Source organism: Endocarpon pusillum (assembly GCF_000464535.1).
Source record: "Endocarpon pusillum Z07020 unplaced genomic scaffold C732893, whole genome shotgun sequence".
Taxonomy (NCBI): Eukaryota; Fungi; Ascomycota; class Eurotiomycetes; order Verrucariales; family Verrucariaceae; genus Endocarpon; species Endocarpon pusillum.
In genome coordinates, this window is record NW_006913599.1 from 117,768 (window position 1) to 133,511 (window position 15,744).

Below are 15,744 nucleotides of genomic sequence, written 5' to 3' on the forward strand. Positions count from 1 at the left end.
ACTAAGAGGGGTGGTTCGAGTTGCAGGCGGCAGAAGCGGCTTGTGCTTCTCTGCTGCTGGGTGCTTGTGTGCTTGTGCTTCTGCGTCTGCCTATCGGGCCATGACCTTCCCTCTGGTGGCAAATAGTAAATGATCTGCGCGGAGATGAGATGATCAACCTGCCCAAGCCCTCCTCTTCACAATGTGACTTCACCTGACATGAATTTCTGGCGCCTCATGAATGACTGGATTGGGTCGATGTTTCAGTTTCAGAAACGGTCACCAGAGATGGGAGAGAAAGAAAGCAAAAAGAGCAAGCAGCAGCTTCTGGGAGCGTGACAAGGAAGTCGAACTTATCATGCAAGGTTGCGGATGTAGGGTGTTTCTGGGCGAGTTGCCGCAATTGTTCACGTCTATCAGCGACCAGGTAGGGGAGAATACTGAGTTGTGAGTGGGCAGCGAGGATGCCGTAGTCCTTGTTCGTAGTGTGGTGGCACCGAAGCAGCCTGAGAAAGGTCAGCTGGTAAGCAATTGGCCAAGGGCTTGTGCGATGCTGATTCGTGTCCGCGTTCTTGATTTACCGGTTTCTGAGTTACGAGAGAGAAAAGAAGTTTGGTACTCGTCGCAGCTAAGTCTTTTTTGGACCTCTTAAGGATTTGCTGCGCTTGAGCAGGAACCAGGATGCCGCGGGAGGATTGTTGTATTTTGACTTTTGGCCCGGGGGAGAGGGACATCCCAGAGCTGCTGACGTGATTCTGCCTGTAGCCTATGGCCAGTGGTGGTAATAGACGATGACTACTACTATCGAGTCTGTAGTAAGTTGCATCGTAGTCGCCTTACAAGGTTGCAACACCAACTGGCCCGTAAAGATGCAAGATAGAATTCCTCGGGCGTCTGGTCCCGAAACTCGTCGGAGTCTAAAAAGGAATCACTGTTATGAACGGCATTATAGTCATTACTATTCATCCTCTACTTGTTGCTCTACGGACATATTTCCGTGGTCGATGCGGGTTCGACAGACCAGTGGCTCTATTCAATAATTTGCTTAGGTTGCGACAGCCTCACATTTCTGACATTTCTGACATACGAATCTCATAGTCATACAACCTAAAACAGGTTTTTTTCGCTCCGTGTATTCGACGCTGCTGAGGCATTTGTTGCGTGGACATCACCAAGAATGCAAAAATGAAACTGCTCCATACCAATACCCAGACCACGGCAGACAAGCCAACAAGTGAAATGTGGCCTAGCCTGACAAGCAAGCCTTGTCTAGTCCGCCCGCTCGCTTGCGTTGATAGACACTATTCTAGTAAGTTATTACAAACGAGTATCTCCTTTCGTCTGTTTCGCTTCCTTCGGGCCAAATATCCATGCCACTTGTCATCGATCGACCAAAAAGATCCGCCATCCTGTGTCCCATTTCTAGCCGTACTCCAACTGGTTAATGGGTCTGATTTGCAAGGATGAGCGTTTGTTGAAAACCCAGTACGTACGCCACTACCAAGGGCCGAGCGGCCAGGTCCTTCGCCCTCAAGGCTCGTCTCCACACCTGGCGGCTTCATGGCGCCTTTGATTGGGGATACGTTCACTGGTCTTTAGCGTTCATGACACTTTAGCTCACTGCTCTAGCACCAAGAGCAAAACCTTCAATGTCATACATAATAACTGTGGGAGCGGACCGCAGCATCTTGTCCGGAAGCGTCGACCGCAGACACAAGAGTCTCTGCTCTCCATCGCGCCGCTGCATTGGATATATATTGGTCTAAAGAGTGGAATGGTCCATAGAGCTTGTATGTCGGCAATTCCTGGAAATGTTCGAAATATTTTCCACGCTAGCTCCACTACCGGCATATGCAGACATACTCAAACGTATTGAGTAGGGGGATCGTTAGAATGATGAAAATCACCAACTACTAGTTATGTAGCAGATTGTCATACCATGTCCTCGGCGGGCCTACTACGTACTTACTACGTAGGAGCCGAATGCTCGAGACAACACATACATAATAGTGACAATTAAGCTGACAGCGGCGATCGATGCAAGCGCGAAACCTATTTGGCGTCTTGACCAGACTGATCCAGGTGCCCCGCCGTGCGCGCGAGTCCCGTGTTTTCGCAGGCTTGCATGGAGACTATTGGTTTAGCTGCACATTACTTTGGACCCAAGTGAAAGTATATCGTGCGTCAACCACAAGTCTGATCCGGGTCGGGTTTACCGTCCTGCATCTATCTACATGCCTGGGCAGAGCCTGCAAAGAACGTGCTCCACAATCTGACAAATATGCGGCAAGAACATTGTGTAAAGCCAGCAATCGATGAGCAACGGCCGCGTTTGCGATTGTATCCCAGATGTAAAAGAAGGAGAACAACAAAGGGCTTTCGAGATGGGACGGCTTGATTGGGTGTTGTCTCTTGAGGGGGCGAGTCTAAAGAATGCCGCCGAGAGTAGGCCGGAACTTCCGAAACGTGCATTCCTCCCAAGCAGACCTGCGCAGCTATGACAGGTCAAATGTGATTCGCTACCATTCATCCGGTGTCCGCTGAGTCCCGGGCACTGCAGAGATCTTCCACTACTGACTCGCAGGTGATATGCAAGATGGACGAGAGGGTGTAGAGTCGATAACCATGGCTGTTTCAGCAGAGAAAAGGGTAGCACACCTTTCACTACCCTACTTTGGTAACCTAGTGGTTCCAACACCAGGAACTGATGTACTCTATGGCAACTGCAGGATTCTGTTTCGCAGAGAAGCATTCCACAGTGTTTTCGGATTACATGTCGTACAACCGGTGGCGTCAACCCTGACGGAACCGATGCTCGCCTGGGTCCAAACGTCCTCATAGACCAATGCACCTACTGTAGCTAGAATCTAGCTGACACAGTGCGTGAAGATTGCGGTTTGATGACCGGAGATCCAGTGATGAGAAGCCAAATCATATGCTGCCAATCATCCCCCTCCCGCCTGCGATCGACGGAAGGACTGTAAGCCGTGTTTGGCATGGGCATCTCTGGTCCTCTAAGATGGAGGAAAGTCATCAGTGTACTATTTTAGCTTACAGATGACATACGCCGATTTCCGCTAGAAGCTTCCGATGATAGCATTGCGAAAGGTGATGATGATGTCGCGCCGCTTGCAGGGAGAAGAAAATGTGAGCAGATTTGATTTGGTTTCAGGCTGCACAAGGAGACGGCAGACAGTTCCGCTTGATTCGTCTCCCCAATCTAAAAGTGCTGGAATTTCCGCGATCGTGGCTCGGCATCTCTCATCGTCCATCCACAGATCACGGTTGTACGTAAAGAGATCTTTGCAGCAGCTGCAGCATCAGGGACCTAATCTTCGTGGTCATAATTCTTATCCAAGCTGCTCATTGGTTGGAAGTTTCCACCTCATAATCTCATATGCACAAAATTCTTTCCAATGCCTGTCCGGCTCGTGCGGTTCTTGACCTTGTCATCCGGCTGATTTCTCAGTGGGAATGAAGGCTCTGACTTTGTGGCTCGGGAAGAATTGCTTTCGACTGCAACCAGATCTCCTTGGTACCAAGATTCTCACACTTCCAATCTTTGTCCCTGAATCGTCGGCTCGAACATGGCTTTACAGCCAGCGCGTCTTCGAGCTTAGCAGATTTGTTGTTATGCGGATTAGTAGCAGCGGTCTTTATTTGATGAGGGCCCCCATGATTGTGGCCGAGGGGGCATGATCCTGGCGTGGAGGCCAGGTATATAACAATCCCAAATGTGGACGGTGATGGACAGTTCCTCAATTTGTTTAAATCGGTGCAATTCAGCGAAGCTCTCTGTATGCAGAAACCCAAGATGTAAGAACCGGCCTCTGACTGAAGCTAGAATTGATAGGTTTTCAAGATTTATTCTGCCACAATTGCTCTTCTGCTTATCTTGAAGTATCGTTAGATCAGCCGATTGAATTTCAACCTAATTCACTTCTCATTGATGTCTTTGCTCTCTCGCCTGGACTGGGAGTTCTTGGCGCCGGCACGCACCTTATTCACCCTTCTAGATAACCGTATTCTGTACCTGGTGGGAACTTTTTTTCTCCTTTTCGTTGGCTACCAGAACCCTTTCCTGCTTCAAGATCTCAAACAGGCGCCGACCTGTTTCAAGATTCCTTCGCTCGAAGCTTCTAATCTTGTCACCAACGCTAACCGCTGCAAATTGAGGAGCTGAATTCCAAGATGTGGAATCACCACTGATGCCGGTTTCCCTATCCTCAGGGACTGACGTCCTGTTCGAATGCCCTTCTACTTCCTCCTGGGAAGCAACAAGAGCATCCCAAGCATCCTCGCATACTCCCAGTGGTATTGTCTCTTCTGTCAGTTTTGTTCGTTGATCCCACTTCTTGTGTTGCCAAGCTATCTTCTGTCTCAGTAATCTACCCAAACTTTGAGGTTGTGGCTTCGAATAGAGTAAGAAAGGCACGCCCTGCGCAGCCACAAACTTTGGGACTCGGCGCTTGCCGCCTCTGATTTGAGACAGAGGGAGAGGCCGCTCGAAAATTGGACTTGAATCTGGACGACGGGACTGCAGCGTTTTATTGGCGCTGAGAGGAAGGTTGTTGGCTTTTGGCGCTCGACGAGAGGATGGAGGTTTCTTTATGAGACGAAGAGAATTACGATATGCTTCGGTGATACCCGATAACTCTAAAGTTGATTCGATCAATTCACTCAGCCTCGCAATGGAGCTCGATTCGCCCCGGGCAGAGGCGCATAAGAGTTTGAGCACCTCATTTCCGGCGTTCAGCCCATTGGCGATTTGAGAAGGTGATTGTAAAAGCCGGTCAGTTTTGAAGCGGCAGCGGATGAGTGATCTTAGGCCTCCAGAGTGGGTTGTGGAGACGGTTAAGCTGTGTTTCAGCAATGCCTTGTAGAGCGATAAGCCTAGATGATCGCGTCAGTAGAACTGTGGAGAGTTCGAACAAGACGACGAACATGCTAGACGGTGAGTACTCGACTGGTGCGGTACTAGAGGTTGGTGCATTCGTGCAGATCCATGAGACACAATAACCACCAGTCTAGTACTGCAAAATATGGGCGTGAAGTCCTGCGGGCAATAGTGGTGGAATCAAGGATGGTGTCCAAAATTAATGCGGAATACTAATACCAGCACAGCCACGTCTTTAGACCTCAGAGACAATGTACTACTATTGCTTGCCATAATACTCCAACGGACTCGTCCGAGTTGCCATATCCTCGTATAGAGTATTACTACGTATTTTGGAAAAGGAGTGCATAAATGCTTCTCCCTCCATCATGCTAGCTACTAGTAGTTAGTAGTATGGCGCTGGCTCGCAGTTTGTTGCGCCAAGATATATGTGGCCGCTTCGGTTATCGCCGGAAACAACATCAGATCCTCAAAAGCTTTGCCATGAGGTCAATGCTGAGAAATGTAAGTGACAACGGTGTGCGGCCTGCTCTGGGTTGCGAAGATGAAGCGCTGGCCGGTGAGGTCCACAGTTGGCCTACCACATTCTCACTACTACATTCCGAGGATACGCCTGATCGATAAGTCTCCTCTCTTTCGCAGAAAGTTCCAATCTGGAGCCTGCTGGTCAGCCATTCGTACACAAAAGCTGGGAGATGTGGGTGAAGGCATAACTGAATGTATGCTCAATATGTGGTTCGTCGAGGAAGGAGCACGCGTGGAGGAGTGGGACAAGCTGTGTGAAATGCAAAGTGACAAAGCAGCTGTCGAGATCTCAGCTACTTACGCTGGCGTAATCAAGAAGCTGTACGCTCAAGCGGACGACATGGTCAAGACTGGAGCTCCACTTGCGGATATCGACGATGGTCTTCCGGTGGAGGAGGGCTCTGCTGCCGAGACCAGCCAAGAACATCAAGAGAACGGACCGTCACACTTAAACAGGGACGAAAAGGGTGAGCAGGTCAAGATAGAAGCAGAAGCGGGTGAGGAAGGCGGAACACAGCTCAGAGCATCAGCGCAGGCGGATCGGAACGATGAAATGCTAAGCGAACGTTCATTCCTTGCAACACCAGCAGTGAGAGGTCTATTGAAGCAGCACAATATCGATATCTCCAAACTGAACGGCTCTGGTAATGAAGGCAGGATCTTGACAGAAGACGTCCAGGCATACCTCGAGAACCAGAAAGAAACTCCTATATCGAGCTCAGCCGCACGTTCCACACAGGCAGTGGAGTCGGAACAATCTGAGACAGTACACCCTCTCTCCCGTGTACAAAGTCAAATGTTCCGGACGATGACAGCATCTCTTGCCATTCCACATTTTCTCTATAGTGATGAAGTGAACATCACTCGCCTATCCGGCCTCCGCAAGCGTCTTAACCAGTCACGAGAGACGCAAGATACCAACATCACCCTTCTTGCATTCATCTTAAAAGCCGTGTCCGTTTCTTTGAACCAAAATCCGCTTCTGAATGCTCGTCTAGAGACAGCAGACAATCTCCGTAAGCCGCAGCTCATATATCGTAGAAACCACAACATTGGCATAGCAATGGATACGCCCGCTGGGCTCCTCGTTCCAGTTGTCAAGAACGTCGGTACCCTCTCGATCATCGATATAGCTTATGAGATCCGGAGGCTGTCACAGTTGGGGAATGCTAAGAAGCTTTCACCTGCTCACCTGAGTGGAGGCACAATAACGGTAAGTAACATTGGAAACATTGGTGGCACGGTCGTGGCGCCAATCATTACCGAAGGCCAAGTCGCCATACTCGGAGTCGGAAGGGCTCGAGCAGTACCAGTCTTTGGGCAGGGCGATTTGGTCGAAAGGGCAGAGATGGCCAACTTCAGCTGGAGTGCAGACCATCGCATCATTGATGGAGCAACTTTGGCGAGGATGGGAAGCATGGTCAAGAATTTTATGGAAGACCCAGAAAAGCTTATGTTCTTCATGAGATGACCAAGGCACTCATTCTAAATGGCATCCGCCTTCGAATGAGACTTGCACGTTCATGTCATTGGCAATTTGGAGCCACACCTCACCGGGACGCTACGAGAACCAAAGCTTTGGTGCTTTTAAGCCATATTGAATAGTAGTGTAAATGGTGTTTTACACGGCTGTTGATGCATCAAAACGGCATTCCATGCCTGGTATCATATAGAACTGGTTCCATAACATAAAAGCCAGACAACTATATTAGTTCACACTGGCAGGTAACGAGGAACTAGAGTTGAGATGAGATGTGTGTTAGATTCAATCAAAGCCTAGGGTCTAAATGACAATTATAGTGAGACTATTTAACTTGTTTAGCTCCCGCGATATTTCTCTTAAGTATTGTCACTTCACTCAGAAACATACTACCACACCATTTCCCACCTTGGTCAAGAGTTAGTTGTGTACGATCATCCTTTCCCCCAAATTCCTCCGAGCAAAATTTCCTCACCTCCACTCACTCTTCCTCGGCTTTTGCCCTCCACGTTATCGAATTCCCATCCTCGTCCCTGAGCCAACCCAAACCAAAACAGGCACACAAGCATGGCCACACCCCAACGCGAAGCCTACCAGCTCCCCTCCCAACGCGACTCCAGCATCGCCGGCTCCGGTGCACAGCAACAAAACTCTACCGGCGCCGCCTACACACCTTCCTACGGTGGCGGTGTCGCAGACTCCCTCGTGTCTTCCTCCGTGACTTACGTGTGCGGGGAGTGCGCGAGCAAGGTCGCCTTGAACCTGGGTGATGCGATAAGGTGCAAGGAGTGTGGACATAGGGTGCTTTACAAGGAGAGGACGAAGAGGTGAGTTTCTGATTGCTGAAATGAGGGTGAGAGATTGTAGGTGTGTAGAGGGGCTGACTGATGGCTAGGATTGTACAATTTGAGGCGCGGTGATTGATGGATAGTGGAGAGGGGTTGGAGGGTACTCCGGACTTTTGAAGGGCGGGCGTGCAAGGACCAAAATGACTTCTTGCAAGGCGTTGAGGTGCAGGGTGGTGGCATGGCAGACTCTGTCGACGACGTTCGGGAGATAACTTACACAGGAATTGGCTAATCTTGGGGACTAAACAACGAAGATTTGCGTGCTAGAATGAATTCGTAGCCTCGACGAATTTTTCTAACTGGAGAAGGGCCTGGCCACTCTCTATACACCACCTGGCCTTCCGCACGCCCTCCTTCCATCGCTGTCCTCCAGCGCCTCGTTCCTTGACCACCCTGCCTGTCTTGCATTCGTCGCCTTCACAAACTCCACTGATCACCAACAACGCTGCAGTATTGAGCAGCACAAAATCTAGAATCGGATCATCTGGCCTTAACTCATTCCTTAGGATGCTCATCAGCTTGGCCGCGTTCTCCTTCGGCATTTTTCCACTATACACTTCGGAGAGTGGATGAGTTGGGAGCCCAAAATCCACGGGCGAGAGCTGGAACTTCTCAAGCCGAGAAATTGTTCGAGATGGTGCGTCATCGTCACTTGTCGTATACTCCTCGCCGTCTTCGGTCATAGGGCCCCTGTATTTCGGATTGGGCACCTCTTTCAACATCCAGCAATTTGTCGGCCCAGCACAACTGATCTCATCCAGATCCTCTGCGCCACAGACTACCAATGCTTTTTTCGTGCCGGAGAGCTGTAGCGCTTCCGCGAAGACTGGGCCGAGCTCCTGATATGCAACTCCAACGATACGGGCTTCGATTGCCCAGTCTACCGGGTTGGCTAGAGGCCCCAGGAGATTGAAAATAGTGCGAATCCCTAGGTCTCTTCGGACGCAGGCTACGTTTTCCATTCCTGGGTGAAAGTTGGGCGCGAACAAAAAGGCGTAATTTGTTAAGCGATAGATCTGGGGCAATTTCTCGGCGGTGAGAGCAGACAGTTTAGGCGGTTTGGGAGAAATGGCGTTGAGCACATCAGCGGAACCGGACATGGAGGTTTGTGCTCGGTTGCCATGTTTGGCAGTCAGAAGAAAAGGCGATGCTATGATGGACGCAGTCGTGGAGACGTTGAAGGTGGAATGGGAGTCGCCCCCTGTGCCGACAATGTCACACTTTTTTAGATCAGCATAGATGGAGAAAAGCAACACCCTGAGCGGCATACCAGTCCTCCTCTGTACTGTCCTAACCTGAGATTCCGTCCCCTGATGGCTTCTCGCAATGCTGGCCTTTTGATTTTGCTAGCGGCTTCCCGCATTCGCTGAGAGCATTGGGCGATAACTGCAGCATCTTTGTCCTTGCGCGTGGAATGCAAAAGTGTTAGAAGCGCAGTGCTTTGCACAACGCTCAGTCGGTCCTCGAAGATTAGCGCGAAAGCTGACGCTATCTCTGATGCTTGCACCTGTATTTCGGCGGCTGACGGATATGCGAGGCGCTTGAGAAGAGGAGAGATGGAGACCGTCTTCTTTGCACCATCCCCCTCGCGGGATGCCATTGGTAGCAGAAGGCGTCCGGGGCCTTTCCAATGAATGTCAGGAACCCTATCCCAATGTTTGCCTTGTGAACAAACGGTGAGACTTTCCAGAAGGACCGCTCTCCTGGGGTGTCTTTTCTTCCCTCGCCTTTGGGCGAAAGTGACTGCTTTCCCTACCAGACTTTTTTTTCCCAGTATTTAATCTCAGATTTCGATAACCAAGAGATGCTCTTATTCAAGAGGTGTCCCAGATGACGGATCTAGTACAGCCCACTTCCTCAGTCTACTTCCCTGTTGTGAACATACTGCATGAGATATTCATACCCGGAACCTCTCCCCAACCCCTTTCAATAATTCTGTTGGTGGTCATTTACCTCTCCTTGGAACTAGTTACAGGCTAAACTTCGGACTTTGCAGGGAAATAATTCTGTACCTAATGTACACATTCAAATACTGTATTCGAGCTATTCGGTGTCTATTTCTGCCATATCTACCAAGAGCCGTCCTCTTTCGGCGAATTTCCCTTACATACGGAGAGCTTCATACACCACACACCATGCCGCCTCGAATACGTTTACGAATTGCACGGCAAGAGTGTCTCCCCCCTCTCAGAAGCGAATCTTTCCGGTCATCGCAATGCTCTTATGCTACTGCAGCTGCTACGGCTGCGACGACACCCGCACCTTCGATATCGCAGATGACATCCCCAATATACCCTACACCAAGAAACTCCTCCGCGCAACCCCCTTCGCATAGACCGCCCGAGTTCCGCAGATCCCAACTTCTCCGCTCTTACGTCTCCCTTCTCCAATCCACACCACTCATCCTCCTATTCCAGCACAACAACCTCAAAGCGGTAGAATGGACCGCCATAAGACGAGAGCTAGCCCTGGCAATGCAGAAACTCGACCAATCCATGATCGCCGATGGTCGAGAAAGCAGCGCCGTGGGCACCGGCGTCAAGCTCCAGATCATCCAGACCAAGATCTTCGAGCCCGCGCTGCGGATCGCGGAGTTTTACAAACCTCCACCTCGACCATCACCACGCGCGTTGCGTAACATGACTATTCCATCAGAAAAGGAAGACCCAACGCTCACGCACGTCCTCTCCGAATCAGCTTACAACGCCGTCCTGAAGAAGAAAGGCAGACACCCCCTTACACCCCTCCTGACAGGATCACTGGCCCTCCTCACCCTGCCCACAGTCTCGCCGCAATATCTCAAAGCAGCCCTCCAGATTCTCGCACCCGAGAAACCTGGCTTCCCAGCCCCCACGCGGAAGGCGAGTCCCGGGTATTGGGATCCGGCGGTCCAGGATGGGTTGAAGAAGTTAATGCTTCTAGGCGCAAGAGTGGAGGGTAGAGTATTTGACATGGGTGGGACCAGATGGGTTGGTGGAATTGATGGTGGGTTGGAAGGCCTGAGAGCGCAGCTCGTGTATATGCTTCAAGGGTTTGGGGCTGGGATTACCGGTGCATTGGAGAGCGCGAGCCGCAGCTTGTATTTCACAATGGAGAGTCGCAGGCATATGCTTGAGGGAGAAGGCAAGCCGATAGATGCAGGTGGGGATGCGCCAAAGCGGGAATAACCAAGTCGTATGTATAGGGTGGCAACTTCCAACCAATGTGTACACAATTCTTTCCAACATCTATATCAAGATCGCTGGCTGAGTTTCCTTCTTGCCCTGTCCATTTTGCTAGAAACTCAACGTCCAATCCATCTCGCATTCATCCCAACAATACACCTAACAAGATCCCAATCCCCATCCAACCCGACCCAATCACAAACCACCACCCCAGTTGCCCATGCACCCTCCTTCACCCTCCCATCCTCCTCCAACATAGGCCTCTTACACAACCACTCCGTACATGCGGGATTCACCTTGGCAGCAACCTTCTCCGGCCAAGTATCCACCTTCCAGAAATTACTCGCGCTCAAAAAATTCAAAAAGATTGGCGTCTTCTCTCCCCCTCTTCCCTCCCGCTGCGCCCTGATCTTCTCAGGATCATAGACACAGCTCCCACTCCTCTCAAAATGCGCGGTGCAGTATTCGATCTTCTTGCCGATATTCTCACTCTCCATCACCTCGTAGAAGTCCTGGACGCGGACGTCGCCGCTGGGGCAGAGGCTGTCGGGAGTGTTGTCTGCCCATTGCGAGGCGTCGATGCCGATGCCGCGGCCGCCGTGTTCGCCTCGTAGGCTGTCATCGAGTCCAAAGCGGCGGATCAGGACGATCTTGCCGCGAACTTCGCCCAGGTCCGGGATTCGAGGCTCGGTGTACCATGCGTTCCTGTCGCGGTCGACGTAGTGGTCTTTGACGATCTTGCTGAGTTGCTGGTCTGTTGCGTCGCCTGGACCTTCACGTTTCAGGCTCATGAGGAGTATCTCGGAGGGGTTTTCGCGTAGGAAACGGAGGATGTCGTTGTACAGATCCCGGAAGTATTTCTTGCCAGATAATGAGATGGGAAAGACAGAGTGAACGAGGACAAGCGGGTCGTTGGGAGGTGACTCGGGCTGGACGCGCAGATCAAAGAAGCGGACCCCGTTTTGCATTTGGTCCCAAGGCGACACGGCTTGGCAGCGTACGGAAGGTGGGGCTTTGTGGTGGGTGGGGGAGTTGTGGGTTCCAGGAATGGACAGAAAGGAGAGGGGAATGTCGTTGGGCATTTTTTGCATCCAGGAGTTCAGGTTGGCGGAGCTGTAAAGCGCTACGAAGGCGGCTTGGGTAAGGTAGATACCTGTGAGGCGGTGTCGGGCATTAGGTGGAGGGACAAGACCGGCAGACTCCTGAGTTGGGACTGGACAGTACATTTGATGGCGCCCATCGTCTGCCTCAAAGCTGAGACGCAGTCGTTCTTTTCCTGACCGCTCGAACGCGCGGATATCGGTTCTGACCAGATTGAAAGGATCAATGCGAATTGAGACTTCTTGTGTGGTGAAGGGACGGGCATCACTATCGATTTGCGGCACTGCTGCTCGAGTGGTGTTATTTGTTATGCCTAACGAGTTTGTCGCTCTGGCAAATATTGAGGTCACATTTGCGATGGGATGGCCATGGCCGTCGTGAGGTTCGAAACGCTCGACCAGCTTGAGCTCCAAGGGCACATTAGAGAGGTTGCGAATGCTGAGGTTGTCTGGCATGGTTGTGTCTACAGCTTGATTATTCTCGCGCTTTCGTCTGCCAATGCAAGAGTGCCAGATCGACATAGAAAAGAGAAACAAAGTCAGAAAGGAAAGCAAAGCAATAGGCTCATGATCCAGTTGCTTGGGGGGCCCGATTGGTACATGCTTACCCAAAGAGGAGGGTGGCTCCACCCAGCCCCGCTTTGCTCAGATACGTATGTCGTATATATTCTGCCACACCACCAACCGGGTTTTTGGCTGCAAGTCTTACCAAGTTGCAGTGTCGCGACTTCAGGCTCGTCAGCTGCACAGCCTTCTGCTTTTCTTTAGGGAGCTGAAAATCTGAAAATCAGGATGGACGGAGCGTCCCACCAAAGCTTCTAGGCCCATGAATGATGCTTGGCAGGATGGCTAGAGCTTGCCAAGTCTGGGATTGTTACTTCTGACGGCTGTTCATGGGCGTAGAAAGGGCAGCGCGTTCTAGCATGATTGTTTGAAGCACTATGGACTCCAGTCCTGTGCAGAATATAAAACTGGAGCGGTTCTTGCGTAGCTTTATGAACACGTTCAGCGGTCGCTGGCTGGAACACCACTTGCAAATAGGCCTTGTATTGCAGATCCCGAACACCGTCCATATACCTGTCCCGTAGCTAAAAGGTCTCTCCTTCCTTAGGCTGTTGCAGCTTCTTGTGTTGTGGTAAAGCCATATACCTGAGGGAGTTTCGGTCAACGGAGATTTGGCTGAAGGGATGACGTCCGTACCTTCGCAGTTCGATGAGAATTGTCTCCATATTGTAATCTCTCTTCCAGTGCGCCAGGCACGGCACTTTTGATGGATCGACCTTGACCAAGTCAGCTGTATGTAGGCTCGATTCTGCATAGCTCTGTACCTTGCCGTTCCTCTGGTCAACGCAGGGCAGATTCACTTTCGACACGAATTGGATGGTTGGTGGTGAATCAGGATAGCTGTCACCGCAATGAAGATTGACGCTGTAAATTCGGTTTTCGTGTGCACTCTGCGTAGACGGCATAGCAATATCAGCATTAGCAACGAACATAGTAAGGTCGAGAACCTGGGGCATGTACATGTGGTGGTCCCAGGATGGTGCCGTTCCAATTTGACATCATCATATCGTCGCCATCAGCAAGTCCATATGAACATGCCTCTGCTGTAGTGTCAGTGTCCTGATCGTAGGGCGTGCAAGGTGTATCTGAGCCTTTACCTGCACCCAGCCCTTTCTCGCCCTTCTCAAGCTCCTCCAGCAAACGGAAGTTGCGCGGCATCTTTGCAGCCATGACGGGTGGTTATTCTGATGGCAGAAGGTCAAGATTCAGGCCCACACCCAAGCGCTGCTTGATGGTGAGAATAATAGTAGTAGGTGTGCGTATACAATTTCTTTTTGGTTGTAAAGTCGTTGCCGGGAATTCCGCCTTTGGTTTAGGCGGCCTCTCCTTTAGGCATGGTCATACGGCCTTAGCGGCTCGCTGCTTTTGACGCCTGGTGAAGTAGATGAGTAGAATTCAATCGACCTGCAGAATCTATCTCTAGAAGGAGAGGCTAATACTACTGCGCAGAGTGCGATCACGTGACGCCAAGATTTGGCTATACGCGTACGGCCAATTCCAACACATATTAGATAAATGAGAGAGAACCTTGTCAGCAGAGAACTATAGCAGCGATCTAAGGAGCTGTTCAGAAAGAGGTATGGCCAGCAGGAGTTGTAGAAACAGGCTGTAACTAAGGGACAGACCAACAAAGAGTGAAGACACATTGATTTCCTCTCACCTCCGGTTAGGGGAGATGAGCTGTCAGAGAATGGTTGTCTTGAACAAGAAAAGTAAATCTGCTCCCAACTCACTTCGTTGCTCAACCCACTCGCGCCACTTTACCACCGGCTCAGTAGCTCATCACCAACTCCTGGTGATTCGTGAGTAAGCGTCACGCGAGTCTGCCTCATGATATCTCTTATCGTTGCCTTTAAGGGGGAGGGGGAAGGAGAAGGGACATGAATATGACTAGTAAAACCTGTTTCTAAAAATTTAAAACCATCCGAGATTTAGTAATGTAAGCTTTAGCATAATCATCTAACCCCTTTTCAGATCACATAAATTTAATGTATTTAAGTTACTAAGAGGTACACAAAAGGGCAAAGTGTTAGAAGTGCTCCATATCCTCTGCCCGCCGGGCCAAAAGGACAGAGTGCTGCAAAGCATGTACAGTACTAGTTCAAAAGTATCCGACCAACCCCACTTTCACACCTCACCAACGTTTCTCACCTCCTTCATACAAATTACTATAGCAACTTCAAGACTTTATGGATTTTGCTGAAAATTGGCTCAAATTGTGTGCTAATATCTAAGGAACGAAGCTGGCCTATTTTCCTAAATAGGAAATCAGATCTTAATATCTGGTGTACCAACCTTTCGCTGCAATCACCGTATTGATACGGGTATCCATGCTCTTGATCAAAGTATGTATAGCTTCTTCATTAATTGCGTCCCAACCCTCGCGAATAGCTCGAAATAAGCGTTGATAGTCCTCCTCACTTTTGCCCATTTTATTGAGTTTAGGATAATGATCCTGAATCCACTGCTTGAGTTGCGCCTAAAGGTGTTTAATTGGGTTTAGATCTGGACTATAGGGTGGCCAATCCATCAATGGTATGCCCTTATCTTCAAACCATTTCTTGATCTTTTTAGCTGTATAGATAGAGGCGTTATCCTGCATAAATGTCATCCCTGGTTGCCATGTTTGAGGCAATTGGTCGTCAAGAACAGTGAGATAAGAGTTGGCAGTGTATCCTGACTTCTCTGCATCAGGATCTCGGTCTATTATCACTATATCTGAACGCCCGTCGCCATGAATAGCCCCCCATATCATAACGCTGATATCTTTGTCTTTCTTATAGGGATTAATTATATTCTTTTCATAGCGTTGTTATAGCGTACAAAAGACCTAATTCCGACGTGCACCAGTGCCTCTTTCTAGCAAATATTCATCACTAAATATTATCTTGCTCTACTTATTTCATGTCTAATCTTTTCGTTCTAAACACCAAGCTAGGCGTTTAGCAGCCAATTAAGGAGTTAATAAAAAGGTCTCTTTTTGCTGATCTAATTAGTAATGCCCTCATCTTTGAGTATTTGATAAAGGGTACTCCGAGAAACCTTTACCCCAACTTCAAGGGCTAATGTGTGATAAGTAGTCTTCGGATTCATTCGTATAATGCGTAGAATATTGCGTTTTTGAATGCGATTCAAGATAGGAAGTCGTCCTTTTCGAGGCAAGCTTGTGCCGTTGTGGCGCAATGAA

The 15,744-nt window shown here is 49.9% G+C and overlaps 7 protein-coding genes across 7 annotated transcripts; 3 read left to right on the forward strand and 4 right to left on the reverse strand.

The window, feature by feature from the left end:
* Positions 1–3,991: 3,991 nt before the first annotated feature.
* On the reverse strand, positions 3,992–4,972 carry EPUS_07015 (uncharacterized protein; the record flags this gene model as incomplete). Its single annotated transcript, XM_007789024.1, has 2 exons — positions 3,992–4,872; positions 4,924–4,972. The coding sequence occupies 2 exons, from the start codon at positions 4,970–4,972 to the stop codon at positions 3,992–3,994; spliced, it is 930 nt and encodes a 309-aa protein (XP_007787214.1).
* A 448-nt stretch (positions 4,973–5,420) lies between these two features.
* On the forward strand, positions 5,421–6,872 carry EPUS_07016 (uncharacterized protein; the record flags this gene model as incomplete). Its single annotated transcript, XM_007789025.1, has 1 exon — positions 5,421–6,872. One exon carries the CDS (start codon positions 5,421–5,423, stop codon positions 6,870–6,872), a length of 1,452 nt encoding a protein of 483 aa, XP_007787215.1.
* Positions 6,873–7,448: 576 nt separating this feature from the next.
* On the forward strand, positions 7,449–7,801 carry EPUS_07017 (uncharacterized protein; the record flags this gene model as incomplete). The annotated part of the gene is made up of 2 exons (XM_007789026.1): positions 7,449–7,708; positions 7,777–7,801. The coding sequence occupies 2 exons, from the start codon at positions 7,449–7,451 to the stop codon at positions 7,799–7,801; spliced, it is 285 nt and encodes a 94-aa protein (XP_007787216.1).
* Positions 7,802–7,992: 191 nt separating this feature from the next.
* EPUS_07018 (uncharacterized protein) lies at positions 7,993–9,329 on the reverse strand (the record flags this gene model as incomplete). Its single annotated transcript, XM_007789027.1, has 2 exons — positions 7,993–8,949; positions 9,000–9,329. The coding sequence occupies 2 exons, from the start codon at positions 9,327–9,329 to the stop codon at positions 7,993–7,995; spliced, it is 1,287 nt and encodes a 428-aa protein (XP_007787217.1).
* A 535-nt stretch (positions 9,330–9,864) lies between these two features.
* On the forward strand, positions 9,865–10,896 carry EPUS_07019 (uncharacterized protein; the record flags this gene model as incomplete). Its single annotated transcript, XM_007789028.1, has 1 exon — positions 9,865–10,896. One exon carries the CDS (start codon positions 9,865–9,867, stop codon positions 10,894–10,896), a length of 1,032 nt encoding a protein of 343 aa, XP_007787218.1.
* A 116-nt stretch (positions 10,897–11,012) lies between these two features.
* EPUS_07020 (uncharacterized protein) lies at positions 11,013–12,449 on the reverse strand (the record flags this gene model as incomplete). The annotated part of the gene is made up of 1 exon (XM_007789029.1): positions 11,013–12,449. The coding sequence occupies one exon, from the start codon at positions 12,447–12,449 to the stop codon at positions 11,013–11,015; it is 1,437 nt and encodes a 478-aa protein (XP_007787219.1).
* A 632-nt stretch (positions 12,450–13,081) lies between these two features.
* On the reverse strand, positions 13,082–13,727 carry EPUS_07021 (uncharacterized protein; the record flags this gene model as incomplete). The annotated part of the gene is made up of 3 exons (XM_007789030.1): positions 13,082–13,142; positions 13,194–13,447; positions 13,518–13,727. 3 exons carry the CDS (start codon positions 13,725–13,727, stop codon positions 13,082–13,084), a joined length of 525 nt encoding a protein of 174 aa, XP_007787220.1.
* Between the last annotated feature and the right edge of the window lie 2,017 nt (positions 13,728–15,744).